A 23,108-nucleotide genomic window follows, 5' to 3' on the forward strand; every position below is an offset into this window, starting at 1 on the left:
CATCAGACTGCATATCAGCCCCATGCAAGGGAGGTCTACGGTGGCCTATCTGACTCTGACAGTGCCACATCCTGGCATCCCGGTGAGATTCCCAAGAGATTTCAAGATGCAAGACGCCTCGAATCGGATGAAATGGGCATCTGGTCCATTCGGCCGATTTCGTCCGTTCATTTGGTCCAGTCATAATATGATTAGGGGTAGGAGGGGGCTTAAGTACGGGGGAATTGGACGGAGATAAGATGGTTTTTACGCGTTCAAAGATCTATGCCCAGGTGGGTCCATGGATACCCCGTGGACCCAGACATAGCTGAGTCAGCCTCGGATGCACTGTGCCCGGGCATCCGAGCCCTCCAGGGCTGTCTGTGGAACGGAAGGTGCTGGTCCCGACATCCTTCTGGAAGGGTTGATGTTGTACCCGTGCACACGTGGATAGAAAACATGGCATGTACATATACCCGACATCCCTTTTTAGCTGTGGTATTACATAGTTACTAGGTACATATCTATGTAGGTATATGTACTTATGTACATAGGTACAGGTACTTGCAGGATATCGCATTCGTGTTCGTTCTTTGGCGTACTCCGTATAATACATTACTTTCGCTTATAATGAATCCAACATGACCATTGTTAGCCTAATATAGTATTGCTATTTCTTGGCACTAAGCCGCCAAGGGCTAGAGTTTTGAAAAAAAAAAAAGATAAAAAAAAAAAAAAAACACCGAAACGAAAAAATTGCAATTCTCCGGAAAGTCAGCAGCTCCGCCCCGGGTCTGTTTCAACGGGTGTCCCCGTTTTTATTTCCTTTCCGGACACAGGATACAATGTTTCCGAGTCCCGATCTCTAGATCTCTTGAACCCTTTTTATTTTTCCTTGCTTTTTCATATTCGTACTTAATTCAAATTCTTCGCTCGTTGATTTCTTGACTTCCTTCCGTTCCTTTTTTATTAGTCGAACCCTAATCTTTTATACTATCTCTATACACATCCCATCCCGTTGATGGTGATCACCTCTCCTATTCATCTTTTCTAGGGATATTACCATACTACCCCACTTAATCAGTTTCATTTATCAATTCGACAGTGACCGTGGAAGGTCACCATGTCGCTCCTAGGGACATTGAACCCTAACATGACCGGCACCCAAGACGCGCAGGAATCCCATGTCGCCAACATGGAAGCTCGCCGCCATGACCCCACCGCTAGCGTCAGCACCGATGACACCGCTAACGAGAAGAGCGAGATTGGCAATGAGGACTACGCCGAGGTCGAGGTTACCCGCCTGGCCCAGCAACTCACACGCCAGTCAACCCGCTTCTCTGTCTCAGCCCAAAATGCAGAGAACCCATTCATCGAAACCCATGAGGACTCGACCCTGAACCCTCACAGCGAAAACTTCAAGGCTAAGGATTGGATGAAGAACCTCCTTGCCATCCAGTCCCGCGATCCAGAACGATACCCGAAGCGTCAGGCTGGCCTAGCATTCAAGAACCTCAGCGTGCACGGATTTGGCAGCCCCACGGATTACCAAAAGGATGTGGCCAACTCGGTTTTGCAAATTGGTGCCTTGTTCCGTTCCATGACTGGAACTGGCAAGCAGAAGATCCAGATTCTCCGCGACTTTGATGGTCTAGTGAAGAGCGGCGAGATGCTGGTCGTTCTCGGCCGTCCTGGGTCTGGCTGTTCAACTTTCTTGAAGACCATCGCAGGAGAGATGAACGGTATCTTCAAGGATGGCAACTCTCACCTGAACTACCAAGGAATCTCCGATAAGCAGATGCGAAACCAGTTCCGCGGTGAGGCCATCTACACTGCCGAAACCGACGTGCATTTCCCCCAGCTTTCTGTGGGAAACACTTTGAAGTTTGCTGCTATGGCTCGTGCCCCGCGCAACCGTTTGCCTGGTGTCAGTCGGGACCAATACGCAGAGCATATGCGTGACGTCGTCATGGCCATGCTTGGTCTGTCGCACACAATCAATACCCAGGTCGGTAACGACTTCATCCGAGGTGTCTCCGGTGGTGAGCGGAAGCGTGTTAGTATCGCCGAGGCCACCCTCTGCGGCAGCCCTCTTCAATGCTGGGATAACAGTACCCGTGGTCTAGACAGTGCCAATGCCCTGGAATTCTGTAAGACATTGAACCTGATGTCCAAGTACTCAGGCACCACCTGTGCAGTTGCTATCTACCAGGCATCCCAAAGTGCCTATGATGTTTTCGACAAGGTCACTGTGCTATACGAGGGCCGACAGATCTACTTCGGCCGCACCACCGAGGCCAAGGAATTCTTCACCAACATGGGCTTCGACTGTCCCGAGCGCCAGACTACTGCCGATTTCTTGACCTCTCTCACCAGCCCTGCTGAGCGAATTGTTAAGCCTGGCTTTGAGAACATGGTCCCCCGTACCCCCGACGAGTTCGCCACCGCTTGGAAGAACAGCGCTGCGTACAAGGAGCTTCAGAAAGAGATCGCCGACTACGATCAGCAGTACCCGATCGGTGGCGAGTCTCTCGATAAGTTTGTCGAGTCTCGCAAGGCTATGCAGTCAAAGGGTCAGCGTGTTAAGTCTCCATACACCCTATCTGTCACCGAGCAGGTCCAGATCTGTGTGACACGTGGGTTCCAGCGTTTGCAGGGTGACTATAGTTTGACTATATCCGCGTTGATTGGAAACACGATCATGGCATTGATTATCGGTTCGGTTTTCTTCCAGTTGCCTGATGACGTGACCAGTTTCTACTCTCGTGGTGCCCTTCTCTTCTTCGCCGTCTTGCTCAACTCCTTCTCCAGCGCCCTGGAGATTCTGACCCTTTACGCACAACGTCCTATTGTCGAAAAGCAAGCTCGTTACGCCATGTATCATCCGTTTGCCGAAGCAATCTCGTCAATGCTGTGTGACATGCCGTATAAGATCCTTAATGCCATCACTTTCAACATCACGCTCTATTTCATGACTGGTCTTCGCCAAACCCCCGGCGCCTTCTTCACCTTCCTACTCTTCTCCTTCGTGACTACTATGACCATGTCCATGGTTTTCCGTACGATCGCTTCTTACTCGCGCACTCTATCTCAGGCTCTGGTGCCCGCCGCTATCCTGATCCTCGGCCTAGTCATCTACACTGGTTTCACCATCCCAACCCGCAACATGCTTGGTTGGTCTCGCTGGATGAACTATATTGACCCGATTGCTTACGGTTTCGAAACCTTGATCGTGAACGAGTTCCACGGTCGCCAGTTTAAGTGTAACCCGGATTCTTTCATCCCGGTGGGAGACGGCTACTCGGACGTCGGTCGGTTCAACAAGATCTGCTCACAGAAAGGAGCCGTAGCCGGCCAGGACTTTATCGACGGCGAGGCCTACTACACTGCAAGCTTCCAGTACTCCAACAGTCACAGGTGGAGAAATTTGGGAATCATGATCGGTTTCATGGTCTTCTTTATGGCCACCTACCTCATCGGTACCGAGTACATTTCCGAGGCGAAGTCCAAGGGTGAGGTTCTGCTTTTCCGTCGCGGCCACGCGCCTAAGCACTCTGGCAGCTCCGATGACGTCGAGCAGACACACGCCGTGTCCTCTGCCGAAAAGAAGGATGGTGCTAGCTCCGATGGCGAAGAAACCACTGCCGCAATCCAGAGACAAACTGCTATCTTCCAATGGCAAGACGTGTGTTACGATATCCAAATCAAGAAAGAGGAACGTCGCATTCTTGACCACGTCGACGGCTGGGTTAAGCCCGGTACCTGCACTGCTCTTATGGGTGTTTCTGGAGCCGGTAAAACCACCCTTCTGGATGTCCTTGCCACGCGTGTGACAATGGGTGTTGTGTCTGGTGAAATGTTGGTTGATGGCCGTCCTCGCGACCAGTCTTTCCAGCGTAAGACTGGCTACGTCCAACAACAGGATCTGCACCTCCACACTACCACGGTCCGCGAGGCTCTTCGCTTTAGTGCTATTCTCCGTCAACCGCGTCACGTTTCTCGCCAAGAGAAACTCGATTACGTCGAGGAAGTGATCAAACTTCTTGGAATGGAACACTATGCGGATGCTATCGTCGGTGTCCCTGGTGAAGGTCTTAACGTCGAACAGCGTAAGCGTCTTACTATTGGTGTCGAGCTGGCTGCTAAGCCATAGCTGCTTTTGTTCCTGGACGAGCCCACTTCAGGTCTTGATAGTCAAACATCTTGGTCTATCTTGGATCTTATTGATACCTTGACTAAGCACGGTCAGGCTATTCTCTGCACTATTCACCAGCCCTCTGCTATGCTCTTCCAGCGTTTTGATCGTCTCCTATTCCTTGCTAAGGGTGGCAAGACCGTCTATTTCGGAGAAATCGGTGAGAAGTCCTCGACGCTTTCCAACTACTTTGAACGAAACGGTGCACCCAAGCTGTCTCCCGAGGCCAACCCTGCCGAGTGGATGCTTGAGGTCATTGGAGCCGCCCCCGGAACCCATAGTGAGATCGACTGGCCTGCCGTGTGGCGTGATAGTCCTGAGCGCAAGGAAGTCCAAAACCACCTCGCCGAGCTCAAGTCCAACCTCTCTCTAAAGCCCGTTGCCACAAATGACAACGACCCAACCGGCTTCAACGAATTCGCCGCACCGTTCAGCGTCCAACTCTGGGAATGTCTCGTCCGCGTGTTCAGCCAGTACTGGCGAACCCCAGTCTATATCTACTCCAAGATTGCGCTCTGCACTCTCACAGCTCTCTACGTCGGTTTCTCTTTCTTCCACGCACAGAACAGTATGCAGGGACTGCAGAACCAGATGTTCAGTGTCTTCATGTTGATGACAGTCTTCGGTAACTTGGTACAACAAATCATGCCACACTTCGTCACCCAGCGCTCTCTCTACGAAGTCCGCGAACGCCCCTCCAAATCATACTCCTGGCAAGCCTTCATGTCCGCAAACATCATTGTCGAACTCCCCTGGAACGCCCTCATGTCTGTCCTCATCTTCGTCTGCTGGTACTACCCCATCGGGCTCCAACGCAACACCAGCGCCGACGACCTGCACGAGCGCGGCGCCTTGATGTGGCTCCTCATCCTGAGCTTCATGATCTTCACCTGCACCTTCGCACACATGATGATTGCCGGCATCGAGCTCGCCGAAACAGGAGGAAACCTCGCCAACCTGCTCTTCTCCCTCTGTCTGGTCTTCTGTGGTGTCCTCGCCACCCCCGACAAGATGCCCGGCTTCTGGATCTTCATGTACCGCGTCTCGCCATTCACATATCTAGTCTCCGCAATGCTGTCAACCGGCACATCCGGCGCAGACGTCTTCTGTGAGCCAGTCGAGATGCTCCACTTCGAGCCTACTGCCGGCAAGACCTGTATGGAATACATGAACACCTACATCAACGGACTCTATGCACCAAACGGAACCGCGATCTCGCCCCCTCGCGGCGGTTACCTCGTGAACGGGAACGCCACTAGCGACTGCACGTTCTGCAGCATTGATAAGACGGATACTTTCCTCGCGAGCGTGCTGAGTTACCAGAGCGACGCGTGGCGCAACTTCGGTATAATGTGGGCATTCATCCTGTTCAATATATTTGCTGCTGTTGGTATCTACTGGCTTGCTCGTGTGCCCAAGGGAACGCGCAGCAAGAAGACCAAGACTGCTTGATTTATACCATTTCGCGGTTGTCTTTTTCTTTTCTTTTTTTCTTTTTTTTTCACTGAACAGGCTTGTGGTGGCTACTGTTTCCACCCAAAGAAAAATCATTCTGCATTAGACCGCCAAATCTAATCCCTCCGCTCTTGTTGGACATTCTATTGTTTACATATTATACTTGGTCTTGCAGATGGGGCCGCCCTAGATAATACATACACTACTAGCATAGAGCCTATTGTTCAATTACATATGTTTATTACACTCTTCAGTCAAGCATCTCGTGTACCCCAGATACGTAGATCAAATCCCCAATAAGATGTTACCAAATGTATGTAGAGAAGACTGGAAATTATGCTAGTGATAGTGTATACCGTTAAACAATAAGCAAAGGTATATGCGCAAACCGCCAACCGAAAAGAAGAAAAAGAATGCATTAACAAAAAAAGCTGTATACAAGAAAGGAACTCCCTAGGGAGAAAAAAGAAAGAAGAAGAAACGAATGCATACAAACCACAAACGAAGCCTCACCACGTAAAAGCCTCTTCAGCAAAATCCACCACCGCCCCCTTCCCAATCCTCTCCCTAGCCGCAGACCTCACCTCATCAGCAAAAGCCCCAGGCCCACAAACACTAACGAGCGTCGCACCCGTCCTACCGGGCAAAATCTCATCAAGAACAACATCCGGCCTGCAGCGACCAGAATGCATAAGCACCGTCGCGGACGGACTGACGATATCCGCCGCGCGACGCGGCTTCGAGATGAAAAGCTTCACGACGAGAATATCCCGTCGATTCGGCAGGCGCAGGATCTGGTCCATGAAGCTGCTTACCCAGGTGAGGTGGTCTGTTGAACGGACAGACCAGATCAGGTAGACTTTTCGCGTTGCGGCGGTGTTCTGCGCGGCGGCGGTGACGAGCGCGCGGGTTTGGAGGAGGTGGTGGGTTATTCCTGCGCCGGCGCTGAAGAGCACTGTTGTGCCGTAGCTGGAGGGGTTTGTTGGGTGGGAGCCGTAGGGGCCTTCGATGAAGCCTCCTAGCGTGAGGGTTTTTGAGGGGGATGCGTTGGCGAGGTTGTAGAGGCGGCGGGTCATGCCTTTCTGGGCGCCGATTATGAGGGAGACTTGTGTGGAGGGTTTGGTGGGTTTGGCGGGCAGGTTGGATTGTTTTTCTAGGTCGGTGTATCCTTTGCCTTGGGTTGATGGGGATTGGGTTGGGGAGGGAAGGAAGGCTGATGCGCTGCTCGTGCTGGGTTCGGCCCAGGCTATTGAGAATGGGTGCGACATCCACCATGAGATCCGCGGGATGTAGGCGAAGACGTGGCAGCCTGGTTCGATGTGGATGAGTTTGGGCAGGTGGAAGGTTACGCGGCAGGCTTCGCCGGGAAGGGCTTCTACGACCATTGTTGTTGTGCTGGAGGTTGAGATGTTGAGGTGGACGAGGCGGAAGAGTCGCGCGAGTCGGTCGCCTAGCCAGATTGCGGCGATTGTATGACCCCAGCTCTGCTGTGGGAGATCGTCTATCTGCAGGTGCAGGTATACGCCGAGGAAGGCGAACACTGCGGCCAGCTGGTGCAGGTGGAGGAAGGTCTCATAGAAGGCGTGGCGGATGGGCGAGGGGGAGTGTAGACAGAGGAAGACCATTGCGACTGTGCCAATCAGACCCCAGAGGAAGAAGGGGGTGTCACGTACGCGGATAAGCATGCGGGCGAAGTCTTCCTCGTCGACGGCATTGACGGCCCATGCGGCTGTGTGTGCGACTGACTCAAAGACGACGATGCGGCCCAGCCAGCGGTGGAGGAGGTTGTATGTGTCAAAGCTGATGTGGAGTAATGGGATCAAGGGGTTGTTTCGGCCCGCGAGGAGGAAGAGCGGGATCATGTTGAGGACGGCCAGCGTCCCGGATCGGCCGCGCAGCTCGGCCATTAATGCTGCCTTGTTGTTGACACTGTAGTCCAGGATGAGACAGTATGCGAGTTGACTGGCGAAGTATAGCCCGACTAGGATGGTCTGTAGTCGGGAGGGTAAGGTGCCGACATTGACAGCGGAGGAGAGCTGTAGTTCCCGGTTGTGTCGCTTCTTTCCTAATGGGGCGTATAGGATGTACTTCTTGATGTTGGACCACCATGTTGACTGTTCCTGGGCCCAGAAGGTCTGCTGTTGCTTGTTTGCGCTAGACGCAGTGATTTGGCGTAGATATGCATGGCTGATCTGGGCGACTCGGCCACAGAACAAGATGAATGCCACGATGGCCAGGGAAGTGTAGATGATCTGAGTGAAGATCACATCGCGGGGGACGTCCACGCCACCCAGCCCCCTGGAGTACTCATATATGTATGTGGCGTTCGACCCGTACCCTCGTGCCGCGATATGCGGATGGGTTGCTGCCATTGAACGGGCGCAGATATTGAAGAAAGAAAGGAAGATGTTGCGGTGTGGATAGAAAACATGCAAGGCTGTGCTCTGGATGTTGCACAACCCCCTAGTCGAGATGACGATCTGGAATATGTTTCAAGCTGTTCAGCGGCTGAGATTGAAATATGAATCTAGACGTTGGAAGTGGGCGTTTGCGGGGAATCGAAGTCGAAGACGGTGGATCAGGGATGGATTATAGGGTTGGCGAAAGTGAGTATAGATAGAGAGACCTCTTTGATTGTATCGGACAAAGACAATGCCTTATTATGGGAACATTGTGGCTGGTTTGAGGACAATGAACAATGCGGATTGTTTCAGTATGAATGAAGTCAACAAGGCGACCCAAAATAACCCGGATCTTTGGAATTCGAGAGAAATTAGCACGTCACCAAGAATCGAAACTTGGTAGAGGCTCGCTCTCAAAATGTCGATAGGAATGTAAGCAAGGGGGGCACGTTTTTCCCCTTTTCGATGGGATCGGACAATGTAGAGGCAGTCCAGACCAGATATAGGGAGTAAATCCCAAGTTCAGTAAAGAGAGTGTCAACAATCGAGACCGGCCGACTGTCTTTCAATGCCAAATGAATGGAATAACCGGAAGAAATGCAGCAAATGCAAATGGAAATGAAAGATCGGCTTTGAAGGAGATTTAAACAGATAAATGGGGGAGCCCGAGTCAGGTCTGTGCAAAGCCCCCGTATGGCCATATATGGTCTGATTGGCAAGTGTTCAAGGCGTTTAAATGGCCGAGAAACCTATCGGGAGAACTCCTTTAGTGACACCAAGGACGCCGGTGTTTCCAAGCTGACTAGTGTCTCCTTCAGATGGGGTGTGATTTGCTGACGATCCCTGCAGATCCAGGTTCGATTCTGGGCGTGACGCCTTTGGATGAGAGCCTTGGAAGTCTGAGACATTATTAATTATGTAGGCTTTCAATTTCCCGGAGAACAGCCGGTCAAAACCCGTAGATATTCACATGTGTGTGGTTCTTCAGACCGGTGTTTTATCGTCAGACAGTGGCTTTGTCGAGGGGCAACGCACCGACCACATCTGACGATAAACCAGACAAGAAGACAATAAGACAATCTAAGCCAAAGAAAAAGATTATATGTCCAATTTATTCAAAATAATATACGTTATATTCATTTTTCAAACATTTACCGTCCCATCCATCCTCCATCAACTGTGAGGACCTCGCCAGACACATAGCTGCTAGCCCGACTGGCCAGATACACCACGGCACCCTTGAAATCCTCAGGGTTACCCCATCGACCAGCAGGGATACGTGCCATAATACCGGCGTTGCGGTCAGCATCGTTGATAAGGGCAGTGTTCATATCGGTAGCAATATAACCGGGCGCAATGGCATTGACATTGATTCCCTTGGCGACCCAGTCATTCGATAGCGCTTTGGTCAACTGCCCAATGCCACCCTTGGATGCTGCATAGGCGGGGACGGTAATTCCACCCTGGAAGCAGAGCAGGGACCCAACATTAATGATGGAGCCTCGGTGACCCTGTGGGAATTCAGAGGCATCCCGAGCCAGTAGATAGGCGGCGAATTCTCGGCACAAAATGAACACGGAGGATAGGTTGACTTCCAGGACCTATGTATTATTCCAATGAGACATAGTGTTTCAAGGGGCGGGATTTATATTGGTTTATATTGGGGCTCTCGACTCACCTCGTCCCAGTCCTCGTCGGGGAATTTTTCCGCCGGGTGTCGCCGTTGGATCCCTGCGCAGTTCACCAAAATCTCCGGCTTCAGCCCTTGGCTAGTCAATGCGGGAACGATGCCTTTGACGGCTTGCCGATCTGACAGTTCAGCAACATGGATCCATGCCTTACGCCCAAGGCGATTAATGATCTCGTCCTTGGTTGATGTGTTGGTGGTGTCTCTCTATTTAACATGTTAGCACATGCTCTCTCAACTCTTTCTAAGTGACTCAGTGACTTACCTGAACCAAGATAATATCGGCGCCGGCCTCAGCCAGGGCGAAGGCCATAGCTTGGCCAATACCTCGTGTTCCACCGGTGACGAGGGCGGTTTTCCCGCTTAGGGAGAAGAGGGACATTACGTCTGCCATTGTGGATATGAATATGGATATGGAGATGAAAAGGAGTTTTGAAATAAAAGAACTCAAGAAGTAAAGAAGTAAGAACCCAAAGGGAGGAGCTCCAAATAAAGCGATCCCACATCCCACATCCCACCCAAATGAGAACGCGGGGTTGCTCCGGGCAATTCCTATAGCCGATGTCATTAGCCGTCGGCTATTGACGGTAGTCCTATTCACCTGAAAATATGACTGAATGGCTATTAAATAGCGTATAAAGAAAAGAATAAGACATATCTAATACTCTAGTATGCTAGACAATCTAGTTTAATATTTTCTAAAGGGAAATAATTCCATGTAAAGAGCCGTGGAGGTCAAGTAGGTAAATCATTTAGCCTTTCCCAACGTTAGCGCATCCCCCACATGGGAGGCGTCTACGGCATCGACACGATGAGTAAGGGTCGGGCTTCTCTGTGGAGACGCCGGACTTTGATTTCGTACTCTTCAATGTCTCTACTACAGCCATGGAGGAAGAATCCCCCTCAGAAGCCTCGCGGCGCGATATCGCCAAACGCGTCTCTCGAGCCTGCTTGCATTGCCGACAACGCAAGTCTCGATGTGACCTGTAAGACCATATTTCTTACTCTGTTCTTCCTGTTTCAGCTTCAGCTCTTATTATCTTTTCTCGGATCTGTTCCGCGCTGATCGCATGCAGAGACTCCAACGGTAAACCTGGTAAACCACCATGCACGCGCTGCGTGCGCGAAAAGCGTGAATGCATACTCGGCGGCTCAAATCGCGGAGGCCGTCGAATCCGAAAGAATAAAATCAAAAACTTTACACCAGCCGATAATTTACCAGGGAAGGATTCGGAAGCATCAAGCCCAACCAACTCGGAAAACCGCAGAGTGCAATCGGCATCCTACCCCGGCCCGGTAGTCTTCTTGCCACCTAACCCACCAGCTCCAGCCTCAGCATCCGTCGAGGAAGACGACACCTCTATATCATCTGTCCCGCGCAATCCATCAGACGCCTGGCAATGCTTGACCGGCATCGCCACAGAAGGCACGGGGACAACCCCGGAGGTCCGCAAAGACCATGTTCGGACCGAGCCAACAACGTTCCCAGTATACAACAGCCTGCGCAACGGCGTTGTCTCGGACTTTAGCAACCCAACCACCGGTATCAGGACCTACAGACTCGTTCAATCGTGCGCTCTAGACCCAGAAACGGTGTGGCAACTGATCTCCCGCTACGCGGAGAACTTCCATCCGTATCTTCCCCTCGTGCCACGGAAGTATTTCACGCGCACCGCTCTAGACGCCTTCGCCACTAATGAGAGGCACCTGCTCACCGCAGTCCTGACCATCGCCTCCAAGGACTTGGTCGACCAGCCCGAGATCCACGAGTACTGCTCGAAGTACATGCACGAACTGATTTCCGGCATCGCCGCGGGCGCAGAGTGTGATGTTGAAGCGGTCGAAGCGCTTCTGTTACTTGCCGAGTGGGAGCCGCAGGGACTGCGGCCCCGCATTGAGCGAGTTGGGCGTGGAGAGGAAGACCGCGCCGCGTGGATGCATGTCGGGCTTGCGTTGCGCTCGGGGTATTTCATCGGCATGGATCGCACTTCTTTCCGTGGGGATCCTTATGGTGATCAGGAGAGTGAGGCTCGTCGACGGCTGGCCTGGGCGAGCTGCTATGTCTCTGATCGATTGATTTCTGTGCGTATTGGACGTGCTTTCTGGTCTCGTGGGCCGGGGCCTATGACTGGTCTTGTTAGTCAGGATTTCCCGTCGCTTCAGCCGGTTAATGAGGGCGACGAGGACTATGCGAAGATCTTTCAGGCTATGTTGGATCTTACGCAACTTTATGGGAACGTGCATGAGGTTTTGTATTCAGGGATGCGTACTAGTAACCAGATGATGTTGATGGGAGACTATGTTAAATACGTGGATGATTTCCGTCTGGCGATTCTGCGGTGGAAGTCACTTTGGGGGTCATTAAACTGTAAGTCGGCCTTTTTCTCTATTATTTGAGCATCTGGGTATGTCTTGGTTCTAACATATCAATAGGCTCACCACCTATGCGGGCAACATTGCAGTTGTCGTACGAGTATTTGCGTCTATATACAACTGCTTTCGCGTTCCAAGCTGCGATCTCGCAGTCGCTAGTCAAGCCGAAAACCGATCTACAAGGCCAGCGAGAAAATCTACGATCAACGTTTAGGAATGTCGCCTCGATGCAGGATTCACGATTCATTTATGAGTCTGTTGATGCGGCCAAGTCATACCTGACGATCCTTGTGGATCTGGTAGATCCTGAGAAGCATCTACACTTCATGCCTCTCCGCTTCTACTTGTAAGCTTCATTTCATCGCGTATTATATCGAATCAAACAGCTCATGCGATTTAGATATGGCATCTACTCTGCCGTTTTCCTCTACAAGGTAAGAACCCTATGCAGTTCCTCCTCTTCTATATACCGTCTAACTGATACATAGGCTCGTTCCTTCGGGATGATGGTCCCATCAGAAGAAGCAAAAGTCCAAGGTCTAGTCATCCGAACCACCGAAGTCCTCAAACAAGCAAGCGCCGGCACGGACGACGTTGGGTCGCGGTATGCTCGCCTTCTAGAGCTTCTGTGGAAGCCCAAGTCCACGTCAAATCCAACCGAAGAGACACAGCCAAATAGTGACTTCCCACTGCAAACAGCCCTTCCGAACCCAGTCGCAGACCCGGGATACATGCAATTCAGTCCCGCAAATGACTTCTCCTGGCTGGATCTGGAGGCTGTGGGCGATTATGTATCCGGAGACCAGATTTCTGGTGGGTTGTTGGGACTGGATGCGTTCCAGAATGCCTCTGATATGTACCAATCTGGGGAGCCACGCTCGCAGTCTTGGCAGCCGTCTGCTTGGATGGGGGATATGAGCAGCAGCCTTCTCTTTTAAATGATCGGGAATTTCTTTGTTCATCTATGATTCGTGCGATGTGATACCCCCACACCCCAATCTGACGGCAAATGATGCGGGGCTGCGGGGGGCTACCCTCGGAGATGGCCCCGAGGGGTAACCGAGGCCAGCAAGGCAGTCCTTTTTGCTTTGCCAGATCAAACTTGGAGGCTTGGGGGCTTACTTCTGTACTTGGATCATTGCATATCGTCAACACACGTCAACTCTATCGCATCATGTCACTCAACGAGATCCAGGGCCGACTTGCGCTTATCACCGGTGCATCGGGAGGGTAAGCTCTATCCCAACTCAAGTTACCTCAACACCGAGAATGAATAACTCACAATGGACTTTGTAGCATCGGAGCTGCCTGCGCACACCAGCTTGCCGAACATGGAGTGCATCTCGCCCTGACATACGCGACCAACCTGACCGCAATGAACGCGCTGGTGACCGATCTGCAGAGCAAATACGCCGATAACAAGCTCCGCATCTCAATCCATAAAGTGGATGTTGGTTCCGCTGACGACATCGAGGCGATGTTCCAGCAGATCGACACCGAGCACGGCCACCGACCCGATATCCTGATCTCGAACGCTGGGCACGGGAAGCGGTTCCCGCAAATCTGGGACTGCTCTCTCGAAGAGTTCGATTATACTCTACAGGTCAACCTGCGCGCTTCATTCATTCTCGTCAAGGGGGCGGTGGAGCATATGAAGAGCCAGAATTGGGGGCGCATTGTGTTTATGTCCTCGATTGCTGCGCAAGGCGGAGGAATCAATGGATGTCGTATGTCACTCGTTTTCTTCCCGGGGAAGATCAAGCTAACTTTCTTTTTAGATTACGCCGCCTCTAAAGGTGGTCTGACAGGCATGATGAAGAACCTTTCTACCCGGCTGGCTGAATTCAATATCAGTGTTAACGATGTGGCACCTGCCATGATTGGAGACACCGGTATGATCCCCAATGCTGCGGCTATCCCTGAGGTAGCGGCTGGTATTCCGCTTGGTCGCCTTGGGACGCCCGAGGAGACGGCCAATGTTGTGACTATGCTTGTGAAAACAGGGTACATGACGGGTCAGAGCCTCTTGCTAGCTGGAGGGTTGAAATGAGCGACCCGGGAATATTAGGAATAATAGTATAAGAAGTAGAAATATATCTCATTGGCCTTTTGCGTCCCACAAGTTATCACTATTATCAAAGCCATTGTTCAATTTTGTAGATGCAATTTAGCTGTTCATAAATCTCATACCCCCCACGTATACAACCCCATATGTATACCCATCCTTTTGCTCTATTATCACAATCCGGGTATTTCCAAACACAATTCATCATCATCACCGTCGTCGCCATCACCGAATTCACAGAGAGCCGCTGGAGCCCCGTCTGCTCTCAATAATAACCTTCACAACAGGGTTCCCCTCCTCATCAACTCCCTTCCCAGCAAGTGTAAACGCCCGCTCTCCCCTCCTCCAACTTAAGTCTATGCGTAACAACCTTCTCCTCAACACTCTTCATCTTCCCACTCGCCAGCAGCGCAATGGCAGCAGGGTACGCATGTCCATCGTAACGGAACACACCAATGATATCCACCTCGCGCAGCGCCGCGGCGCCAACAGGCAGCGTCTGGATAGGGTTCCCCATGCCAATCTGCACCAGCACACCACCAGGTGCACTAGCATAGATACCAGCCTGTACACAAGCCGGCACACCGGTACAGTCATAAACACGACTGAATCCGTTCACAACAAGGCCATCCCTAGCCCCGACGGCCTCGACCAACGCAGCAGCAACCTTCTGCGCATTCTCCAGCGCATACGCCGTCTGCTCAGCATGAGGCGCGTCCTTCGCCGGAGGCGGAGTCTCCGCCCTGGGAATAAGAGCAGTCTTAAGCCCAATACCCATCTCCTCCGCGATCTTAAGTCTCCGCGCATCAATATCAGCAACAACAATCTTCGAGAAATTCTCACTAGCAGCCAAGGCCCCAGCAAGCAGCAGACCAATCGCACCGGCACCAAAGACCAACGCCGGAGTCTCCTCCCCAGCGGCACGGTTCATCGCAACCTCCTCCTTACTCGGCGGGTGTGAGCGACGCACAGCATGCAGCGTGACAGCGAGCGGCTCGACGAGCGCACCGCCGGCATCGGACACGCTGTCCGGGAGCGGGTGGCACATATCCGCTGGGTGGTTTGTGCGCTCCATCAGCGTGCCGTCGAGGTGGGGGAAGACTTTTGCGGAGCTGCGGAATTGCATGGCTTTGCAGATGTTGTAGCGGCCTTGTTTGCACAGTGCGCAGGTGCGACATGGGAGGCCGACTTCCAGTGCGACGCGGTCGCCGACTTTGAGGGTTGTCACGGCGCTGCCGGTGGCTGTTACCGTGCCGGCGGATTCGTGGCCTAGACACATTGGTGCCCGGACAACGAAGTCGCCATTGCGGCCGTGGCTGTAGTAGTGTAGGTCTGAGCCGCAGAGGCCTGTTGCGCGGATGGCGACTTGGACTTCTGTTGTTGATGGGGCGGGGATGGTGCGTTGTTCCTGGGTTTGGGTTAGGGTTGGTTTCTTGATTTGTGTTTTGTGTTTGGTTTACTTACTAGGCGGAGGTCTTTGGCGCCGTGGAGAACGAGCGCGGTGGTGGTTGTGTTTGCCATGATGTGTATATACAGTGTAGGGAGGAGTAGGGAGTCTTAGAGAGAGCAGAAGAAAGATTCGAAGTAAATAGCGAAGCGAAATCCGAGCTCTGACGGCATTTGGAGTCAACTCGGCCCGTTTCCCCTCAAAAGACGCCAAACACCCCACTTGGTCGTCGTGGGGGGAAGACTTGGGCCCGGAGGTGCTCCGCTGTCGGTTATTGGATGAAAGTGGTGATTTCAATACCCGACGTGGGGGTGATCGCATGTGTGCATTTGCACTTCGTTAAGAGGTTAAACAAGTAAAGAAGTAATAAGTCAAGTCCATGAAGTTGTATAGAGAGAGGTAAATGTAAAATGGATTGGGAGACATATGGTTGATCTAGACAAAGTATATAATATACATGTATAGGATCTGATCTATATCTATCCAAGACACCGTCGGAGGAGCCCCCGTCACGACATGGGGGTTCCGCGATAGCGGGGATCTCCAATAATTTTGTGACTTCCTGGACTCTTGTAATTTCTCTTTTCTTTTCATTCTGAAAGTTACTAATCTCCTCGCTTCATCCTCTCAGTCGTCTTTGTCGTCTTGTCGTCTTGTCCTCTTGATATACTATAGAACCTTAGAACATTATAAGTGTAGGCAAACCCGCTCACATCATTTGGCGCATCTAACATTTTTGCAGAAACAAGATGGCAACACAATCAGCTCTCCTCATTGGAGAAATCACACACGCGCGCAAAGAGTGGGAGAGCATCTCATCTCTATTGACATTGAAGGTAAGCGATTTCTATTGCGCCGCGATCGAATCCCGCTAAAGCAGACGATATCAGGAATTCCCCAGCGGAACCAGAGAAGAGTTCATCGCAAACTGCAAGGCCGGCAAGTATGATGATGTAGTCGCGCTCTATCGGTCCAATAACTCCACCAAGGTACACATCAGCCTGACTCCTTCACTTCCAAGTTATCTTACTTACAGCGCATAGTACACCGGTCCGTTCAATGCAGAGATGCTCGCAGTCCTACCTAAGTCCCTCAAGTACATTTGTCACAACGGCGCGGGATACGACAACATTGACGTGGCCGCCTGCTCCGAGAAGAACATCGCTGTGTCCAGCACCCCAGTCGCTGTGAACGATGCGACAGCCGATGTTGGCATTTTCCTGATGATCGGCGCTCTGCGCCAGGCTCATGTGCCCATGACTGCTCTCCGGGAAGGTAAGTGGCTCTAAATCAGAAAGGAGTAATCTTCCCCTAGTGACCGGTAACTAACCATTATGTCAATGAAACAGGGAAGTGGCAAGGCCCCATCACCGCAGGAGGAAAGGAGTACAAAACCAGCCTGGGCCACGACCCCAAGGGCAAAGTCCTCGGAATTCTGGGCATGGGAGGCATCGGACGGGTACGTAGCACAGACGTAGGTAGTTCACCATCTGACTCCAGCTAACCGTGAACAGGAAATGGCAATCCGCGCCAAGGCCTTCGGGATGAAGATTCAGTACCACAACCGGTCCCGTCTGCCAGCCGAGCTGGAAGGCGGTGCAACATACGTCTCGTTTGACGAGTTGCTCGCTAACGCGGACGTGCTTAGCTTGAACTTGGCCTTGAACGCATCCACGCGCCACATCATTGGGGCGACCGAGTTCACCAAGATGAAGGATGGCGTGGTGATTGTCAACACGGCGCGTGGAGCGCTGATCGATGAGAAGGCGTTGGTTGCGGCGCTTGACTCTGGAAAGGTATGTAATGCTGCGCATTGGACTTGAATCTTCTATGATGGATCTTCGGACAATCCCGGCTGACTAGCTGTTATACAGGTGCGCTCTGCTGGTCTGGATGTGTATGAGTGCGAGCCACAAATTGAGCCCGGGCTTGTTAGCAACCCTAACGTTATGTTGCTGCCGCATATTGGTACTGCGACTTATGAGACTCAGAAGGAGATGGAGATTTTGGTACTCGATAACTTGCGGTCGGCTGTTGAGAAGGGTGAGCTTATTACACAGGTGCCAGAGCAGAAGAAATAGGCAAAATATGGACAATATAGATGTGGTTTTATAGAAAATTAAATTTGTTCTGTTCAATCATCAAGTATTGAGTAAGTATGCAGCTTCCAAGGGTAGAAGGTGTTCACCTTGGTTGATTGTAGACATATCGACACCTGGGATGTGGGGCAGAATCCCAATGACTAATGTCTGACATAACTCAAAAGGAGCCCCGGGCCTTGGAACCTTGAAACCACCTAAAACGGCTAGCGTTAGGGCTCGCTTAGGGCCAGAGCGCCAAGAGCGAAAAAAACCGCACCAAATCTAGTGGCTCAAGCGAGAGCCGGACGACGACGAAAAGCGACAACAACTCACCACCGAGGACCATCACACCCCCTCGCCAACTCCTTCAAGATGGTGAGTGCTGCATGTTCCTGTCAACGATAATGCCCATTCGGAATCCCATTCTCTACGAAATGCCACTCGTGTGATGCACATTCAATGTCCGATCGCCGGGTCGACTCTCGCCAATATCACCAACACCCAACGACGATACCATTGCTAACGAGCGATGCTTTTCACAGGTCCGTTACGCCGCCCAGGAGATCTCGGAGGCCAAGAGCGCCCGCGCGCGCGGCTCTTACCTCCGTGTCAGCTTCAAGAACACCCGTGAGACCGCCCAGGCCGTCAACGGTATGAAGCTGTCCAAGGCCCTCACTTTCCTCGAGAACGTCACCAACAAGTCCATGGCCGTTCCCATGCGCCGCTACGCTGGCTCCACCGGTCGCACTGCTCAGGGTGAGTCGCCCTTTTTTGAAGAAAATTCCGGATGGATCCGAGTTTTGAATGGACTGTGGGGAGGACGAACAGCATCGCCAAATACACGACAGCCACTGGGATATACGTTGCAATTATGAGGAAAACATGGACGAAACGATATGATGGATTTCTTGGCTTTTTGGCGATGCTGTGGATTGTCTACGATCTGGATGAAAATTTATGAATGGAGTCGAACATCGACTGACAATTTTTGGTTTACAGGCAAGCAGTTCGGTGTCTCCAAGGCCCGCTGGCCCGTCAAGTCCGCTGAGCACATCATCGATCTGCTCAAGAACGCTGAGGCCAACGCCGACGGCAAGGGTCTCGACACCAGCGCTCTGATCATCAAGCGCATCCAGGTCAACCAGGCCCCCAAGGGTCGCCGCCGCACTTACCGTGCTCACGGTCGTGTACGTTTCTCCTAGGATTTACGCTTGAGTTTGTATTTGCCGAAAAATGCTGACCTTTTTTCTTTCCAGATCAACCCCTACATGACCAACCCCTGCCACATCGAGCTCATCCTCACCGAGGCTGCCGAGGAGGTCAAGAAGGCCAGCACCGACAAGCAGGTCCGCCTCTCTTCCCGCCAGCGTGGCACCCAGATCCGCCGTGCTCTCATCGAGGCATAAACGGATCGCCATAAGAAGGTGTGAGGGGACGTGTGGTTACGCAATGTGAAAAGATTTTTGCGGTGGACGGGAAGGATCGGAGTTCTGTGCATCAGCTGTGTATGTTGGAACGGAATCGATACCGGATCATACAAGATTTTAAGGTCATGGCGCCAACACTCGGAGGAGAACCCAATAAAAAGTTTAAACGATATGGCCCAGGGTGATGGAAATAGGATTCTGTACTTCCCGATCCAATCATGATACAAACGTGGTTCTTTCTCCATGACTCTATCGAGTGTTTTCTCTTTTGATAGAGATGATTTCCGTTTCTGTCTTGTCTAGCTGCACACCTCTGTCGAGGTTCCAATCTTCCGGTCATATAATATGGTCTTATTTTTTCCGTTTTAATATGCATTCGATCCATTGTAGCAATTACTGGATATGGCGTATCTGGACTACAGGCTAACCTCTATATCCACTATATATGAGGGGATAGTTGACAATGGAATCTCAAGGAAACCCTGCCTATACCACTTCTGGTCCCCGACAATCCTTATCTAGGGACATCCATGGATGCCAAGGGAACCATCCATCTATATATAAGCAGAGATCTGCATGCGGGGGTATAAGTAGCCCAGAACAGAATACATTTTGGAAATTCCTCAATTATCTCAATCTACTCCCATTATATATATATATACTACCCAGATCAGACCAAAATGACCAACCTATCAGACTACCGCCTCCTCTGCTTCGACGTCTACGGCACCCTAATAGACTGGGAAAGCGGCATCATCGCCGCATTAGAACCAATCCTCTCAAAAAGCACCACCCAATTCACTCGGGAACACCTCCTAACAACCTACCACGACCTCGAAAGCGCCCAACAAACCGCAACCCCGGACCTTCCATACTCAGACCTGCTATCAGCAATCCACCCCACTCTGGCCGCACGCCTAGGCCTCAACCCGCCAACCGACGAGGAAAGCCGCGAATTCGGCAACTCCGTCGGAACCTGGCCAGCCTTCCCAGACACTGTGGACGCTCTGCGCCGACTAGCAAAGCACTACAAGCTAGTGGTGCTGTCGAACGTGGACCGGGCTTCATTTGCCAAGTCCAATGCCGGCAGCTTGCAGGGCGTGTCTTTTGATATGATTCTTACCGCGCAGGATATTGGCAGTTACAAGCCTGATCTACGGAACTTTGAGTACATGTTGAGTGCTGTACAGCGCGAGTTTGGGTTTGGACCTGGGCAGGTTCTGCAGACGGCGCAGAGTCAGTTTCATGATCATCAGCCTGCGAGGAAGGTTGGCATTAAGTCGGTTTGGATTGAGAGGACTGGGGCTTTGATGGGGAATCAAGGGGACCCGATCTTTGATTGGCGGTTTGAGACTTTGGGGCAGATGGCTGATGCTGTTGAAGCAGAGTAGAGGGTGGGGGTGATAAGTTTATATGTGAGGAGTATGAGTAGTGTCAAGTACTTGGTACTTCTAAACATATGGTCAACGCACATTCTGATCGTGTACTGTCTACGCCAGCACGTGGCTGAGTCACCAGAATAAAGCAATGGATGAGATGAATTGCCTGGAGCCTGGATGGCAACAGCTTGGCAATGTAAAACACCTGGCTGCGTGCGTGGAATGTGTGGCTTTGACCGCTGGAGATCTTAACATTAATACAATATATATCTCTCCTGTCTTCTCGGCCCTTAGCGAGGCCTATCAGTTCCCTGCAGACTAGTTCGAGGGAGGCACTGGCCCCCGGCTAGAATTATTCTTTGGCTGAACTTTTTCTTGCATTCAAGATTTCCCCTGAAAAAATAAGAGACTCTACGATCACCATGAAGCGCTTCCTGGGATCTCTGAGCAGGCGCTCAAGTGAGTGTCTCACTGTCTCCACGGCTCCCCGCAAATTCGCTAACTTGTACCTGAACATAGGCTCGAGCGACAGTGTCGAACACCCTGAAGATTCACCAGAAGCCATTGTCCTGAAAGAATTGGTTTGTGCTGATTTCAGAGACATTAAATAAGAGACACTGACACCTTCTCTAGACTGCCTTCTGCGAGTCGAATGCAAATGTGAATTCGAATGGCTCTTCGCGCGACGCGGTATGTGCTTCGGAGACGACAACAACCCCCCTTACCGAGACTGACAATCGCATTTGCACACTCCAGCAAGGAACCGAATTCGTCCATCTCCCCAGAATCGTCGAAACCGCCGAGTCGAGTCCCAGTGCCGCCAAAGAAGCGGCCCTGCGCATCCGCAAGTATCTCAGCGACCCCGCCGGCACCCCGAATCACACCCAGTACAATGCGGTCATGCTCATGCGCATCCTGGTTGATAACCCGGGCCACACCTTCACGCGGAACTTCGATGCCAAATTCGTGACGACCATCAAAGAACTGCTGCGTACAGGACGCGACTGGCACGTGCAGAGCTATCTCCGCCAGTATCTGGAAACCCTTGAGCAACAGCGTGCATGGGATGAAGATCTCAAACTCCTGTTGCAAATGTGGGGGAAGGAGAAGACGAAAGCCTCCCACGGTTTAGTGAGCACATCATAATCTCTCTGCGCGCCGTCCAAGGTGTCTAACCTACCCAGATTGACCGTTTCCCAATGAATTCCATTATCCCGCCGCAAGTCCCGCCCAGGGCTTACCCTCACCAGCAGCAACCATACAGCCAGGCTCGCGCGCCGGCAAACACCCTCCCCGGGCCGGTGGAACTAGCAGCCCGCATCGAGGAGGCGCGCAACTCGGCAAAGCTGCTAACGCAGTTCGTCCAGTCCACGCCGGCAGCAGAGCTGGAAGACAACGACCTCATCAAGGAGTTTATTGACCGTTGTCGGACCGGTTCGCGTATTATCCAAGGATATATCCACTCGACCAACCCAGCTCCGGATGAGGACACCCTGTTGACGCTCATTGAGACGAACGACGAGATCTCCGTGGCGGTGTCGCAGCAGCAGCGTGCCATGTTGAAGGCGCGCAAGCTTAGAGCGTCTTCGTCGCCGACCTCGTCTAATTTGAATAGCCCCTCGCCGACGTCACAGGCTGCCGCATCAGGCGCTACGACTTTCTTCCCTCCCCCCACGGCGGCAGCCGGGACCTCAACACAGAGTCCTGAGTCCCCTGCACCCGTCGCGGCGCAGCTACCTTCTACGACTATGACTGGTGGCCGCCCGCTTGGTTCTCATCCCGTCTCAGGATCTACGACTACTGGCCGATATGAATATAACTCTGAAGATTTCCAGGTGCGGAATCCTTTCGCTGATGATTATGCTACGAATGACTCGGATCAGGAGAGGAATCGGCTGCAGGGTAATTCGCAGCCCCAGACTGATCGCGTGCGCTTCCAGCCCACTGAGCAGGAGCGCTAGTGTCACGCAGTATCAATTGGTGTTCGCTGCTAGCACGTCCTTTTTTTTTTTTTTTTTTTTGGTCGCCCAGCGCCTGGACTCTTTTCCTTTTTGGTTATATTTCTATATTCATCTCTGGTTGTGGTTTTGGCTATTTCTGCAAGCGCATAACTTTTGCTTTCTCTTTTGGTCCTCTTTTGGCTATCTTTTCCTGCTCTTTGCCATGATACCTCGCACATTGTCACCACACATCTATTATCCTTTTACTACGAATACCTGCAGCAGCATGTTTGACTTACAGGAGAGCGAGTGTGCACCTTCGTTTCGTACCTTAGGTACTCATATCTTCCAGGTAAATAGGTACTTGGGAATTCTATACTATCGTGATCCAGTGCTGTACCGTGTGAAGGACAATGTCCCTCTGTATCAGGATACGTGTGTGCAACTAACTCGGAGTTAAGTACATGGCGCGCATACAAGAAAAAGATTGAATTGCATCGGTAGGAAGTCATACACATCAGCTACAACAGTCTCCAGGAAAAACACAAAGGGCCAATACAAGGCTGGCTAATTTTCCAGGCATTATCAGAAATGTCGTCAACCTGCATTCGGCAGCGCAGTAACGACTACCTCCCTTCGTCTCTGACATCAAAACAGGCGATAGCCCGTTTCATTTAC

General features: G+C 51.7%; 11 protein-coding genes across 11 annotated transcripts; 8 read left to right on the forward strand and 3 right to left on the reverse strand.

The window, feature by feature from the left end:
- Positions 1-1,102: 1,102 nt before the first annotated feature.
- Positions 1,103-5,749, forward strand: N7489_005344 (CDR ABC transporter; the record flags this gene model as incomplete). Its single annotated transcript, XM_056711096.1, has 2 exons — positions 1,103-1,562; positions 5,736-5,749. The coding sequence occupies 2 exons, from the start codon at positions 1,103-1,105 to the stop codon at positions 5,747-5,749; spliced, it is 474 nt and encodes a 157-aa protein (XP_056569517.1).
- A 389-nt stretch (positions 5,750-6,138) lies between these two features.
- On the reverse strand, positions 6,139-8,001 carry N7489_005345 (ferric reductase family protein; the record flags this gene model as incomplete). Its single annotated transcript, XM_056711097.1, has 1 exon — positions 6,139-8,001. The coding sequence occupies one exon, from the start codon at positions 7,999-8,001 to the stop codon at positions 6,139-6,141; it is 1,863 nt and encodes a 620-aa protein (XP_056569518.1).
- A 1,181-nt stretch (positions 8,002-9,182) lies between these two features.
- On the reverse strand, positions 9,183-10,112 carry N7489_005346 (putative 2-deoxy-D-gluconate 3-dehydrogenase; the record flags this gene model as incomplete). The annotated part of the gene is made up of 3 exons (XM_056711098.1): positions 9,183-9,632; positions 9,710-9,925; positions 9,984-10,112. The coding sequence occupies 3 exons, from the start codon at positions 10,110-10,112 to the stop codon at positions 9,183-9,185; spliced, it is 795 nt and encodes a 264-aa protein (XP_056569519.1).
- Positions 10,113-10,603: 491 nt separating this feature from the next.
- Positions 10,604-13,029, forward strand: N7489_005347 (uncharacterized protein; the record flags this gene model as incomplete). The annotated part of the gene is made up of 5 exons (XM_056711099.1): positions 10,604-10,704; positions 10,795-12,086; positions 12,152-12,437; positions 12,492-12,525; positions 12,580-13,029. The coding sequence occupies 5 exons, from the start codon at positions 10,604-10,606 to the stop codon at positions 13,027-13,029; spliced, it is 2,163 nt and encodes a 720-aa protein (XP_056569520.1).
- Positions 13,030-13,265: 236 nt separating this feature from the next.
- On the forward strand, positions 13,266-14,141 carry N7489_005348 (SDR family NAD(P)-dependent oxidoreductase; the record flags this gene model as incomplete). Its single annotated transcript, XM_056711100.1, has 3 exons — positions 13,266-13,321; positions 13,388-13,818; positions 13,870-14,141. 3 exons carry the CDS (start codon positions 13,266-13,268, stop codon positions 14,139-14,141), a joined length of 759 nt encoding a protein of 252 aa, XP_056569521.1.
- Positions 14,142-14,390: 249 nt separating this feature from the next.
- Positions 14,391-15,677, reverse strand: N7489_005349 (NAD(P)-dependent alcohol dehydrogenase; the record flags this gene model as incomplete). The annotated part of the gene is made up of 3 exons (XM_056711101.1): positions 14,391-14,505; positions 14,585-15,564; positions 15,621-15,677. 3 exons carry the CDS (start codon positions 15,675-15,677, stop codon positions 14,391-14,393), a joined length of 1,152 nt encoding a protein of 383 aa, XP_056569522.1.
- A 336-nt stretch (positions 15,678-16,013) lies between these two features.
- N7489_005350 (uncharacterized protein) lies at positions 16,014-16,268 on the forward strand (the record flags this gene model as incomplete). The annotated part of the gene is made up of 3 exons (XM_056711102.1): positions 16,014-16,032; positions 16,069-16,175; positions 16,206-16,268. The coding sequence occupies 3 exons, from the start codon at positions 16,014-16,016 to the stop codon at positions 16,266-16,268; spliced, it is 189 nt and encodes a 62-aa protein (XP_056569523.1).
- Positions 16,269-16,352: 84 nt separating this feature from the next.
- Positions 16,353-17,684, forward strand: N7489_005351 (D-mandelate dehydrogenase-like dehydrogenase; the record flags this gene model as incomplete). The annotated part of the gene is made up of 6 exons (XM_056711103.1): positions 16,353-16,439; positions 16,494-16,592; positions 16,647-16,878; positions 16,953-17,062; positions 17,118-17,399; positions 17,478-17,684. The coding sequence occupies 6 exons, from the start codon at positions 16,353-16,355 to the stop codon at positions 17,682-17,684; spliced, it is 1,017 nt and encodes a 338-aa protein (XP_056569524.1).
- A 372-nt stretch (positions 17,685-18,056) lies between these two features.
- Positions 18,057-19,090, forward strand: rpl17 (60S ribosomal protein uL22; the record flags this gene model as incomplete). The annotated part of the gene is made up of 4 exons (XM_056711104.1): positions 18,057-18,059; positions 18,227-18,440; positions 18,684-18,871; positions 18,941-19,090. The coding sequence occupies 4 exons, from the start codon at positions 18,057-18,059 to the stop codon at positions 19,088-19,090; spliced, it is 555 nt and encodes a 184-aa protein (XP_056569525.1).
- A 701-nt stretch (positions 19,091-19,791) lies between these two features.
- Positions 19,792-20,502, forward strand: N7489_005353 (putative haloalkanoic acid dehalogenase; the record flags this gene model as incomplete). The annotated part of the gene is made up of 1 exon (XM_056711105.1): positions 19,792-20,502. One exon carries the CDS (start codon positions 19,792-19,794, stop codon positions 20,500-20,502), a length of 711 nt encoding a protein of 236 aa, XP_056569526.1.
- Positions 20,503-20,912: 410 nt separating this feature from the next.
- Positions 20,913-22,451, forward strand: N7489_005354 (VHS and GAT domain-containing protein; the record flags this gene model as incomplete). Its single annotated transcript, XM_056711106.1, has 3 exons — positions 20,913-21,071; positions 21,124-21,621; positions 21,675-22,451. 3 exons carry the CDS (start codon positions 20,913-20,915, stop codon positions 22,449-22,451), a joined length of 1,434 nt encoding a protein of 477 aa, XP_056569527.1.
- Between the last annotated feature and the right edge of the window lie 657 nt (positions 22,452-23,108).

The sequence above is a fragment of the Penicillium chrysogenum genome (assembly GCF_028827035.1).
Source record: "Penicillium chrysogenum strain IBT 35668 chromosome Unknown utg000002l_segment0_segment0, whole genome shotgun sequence".
NCBI classification, from domain to species: Eukaryota; Fungi; Ascomycota; class Eurotiomycetes; order Eurotiales; family Aspergillaceae; genus Penicillium; species Penicillium chrysogenum.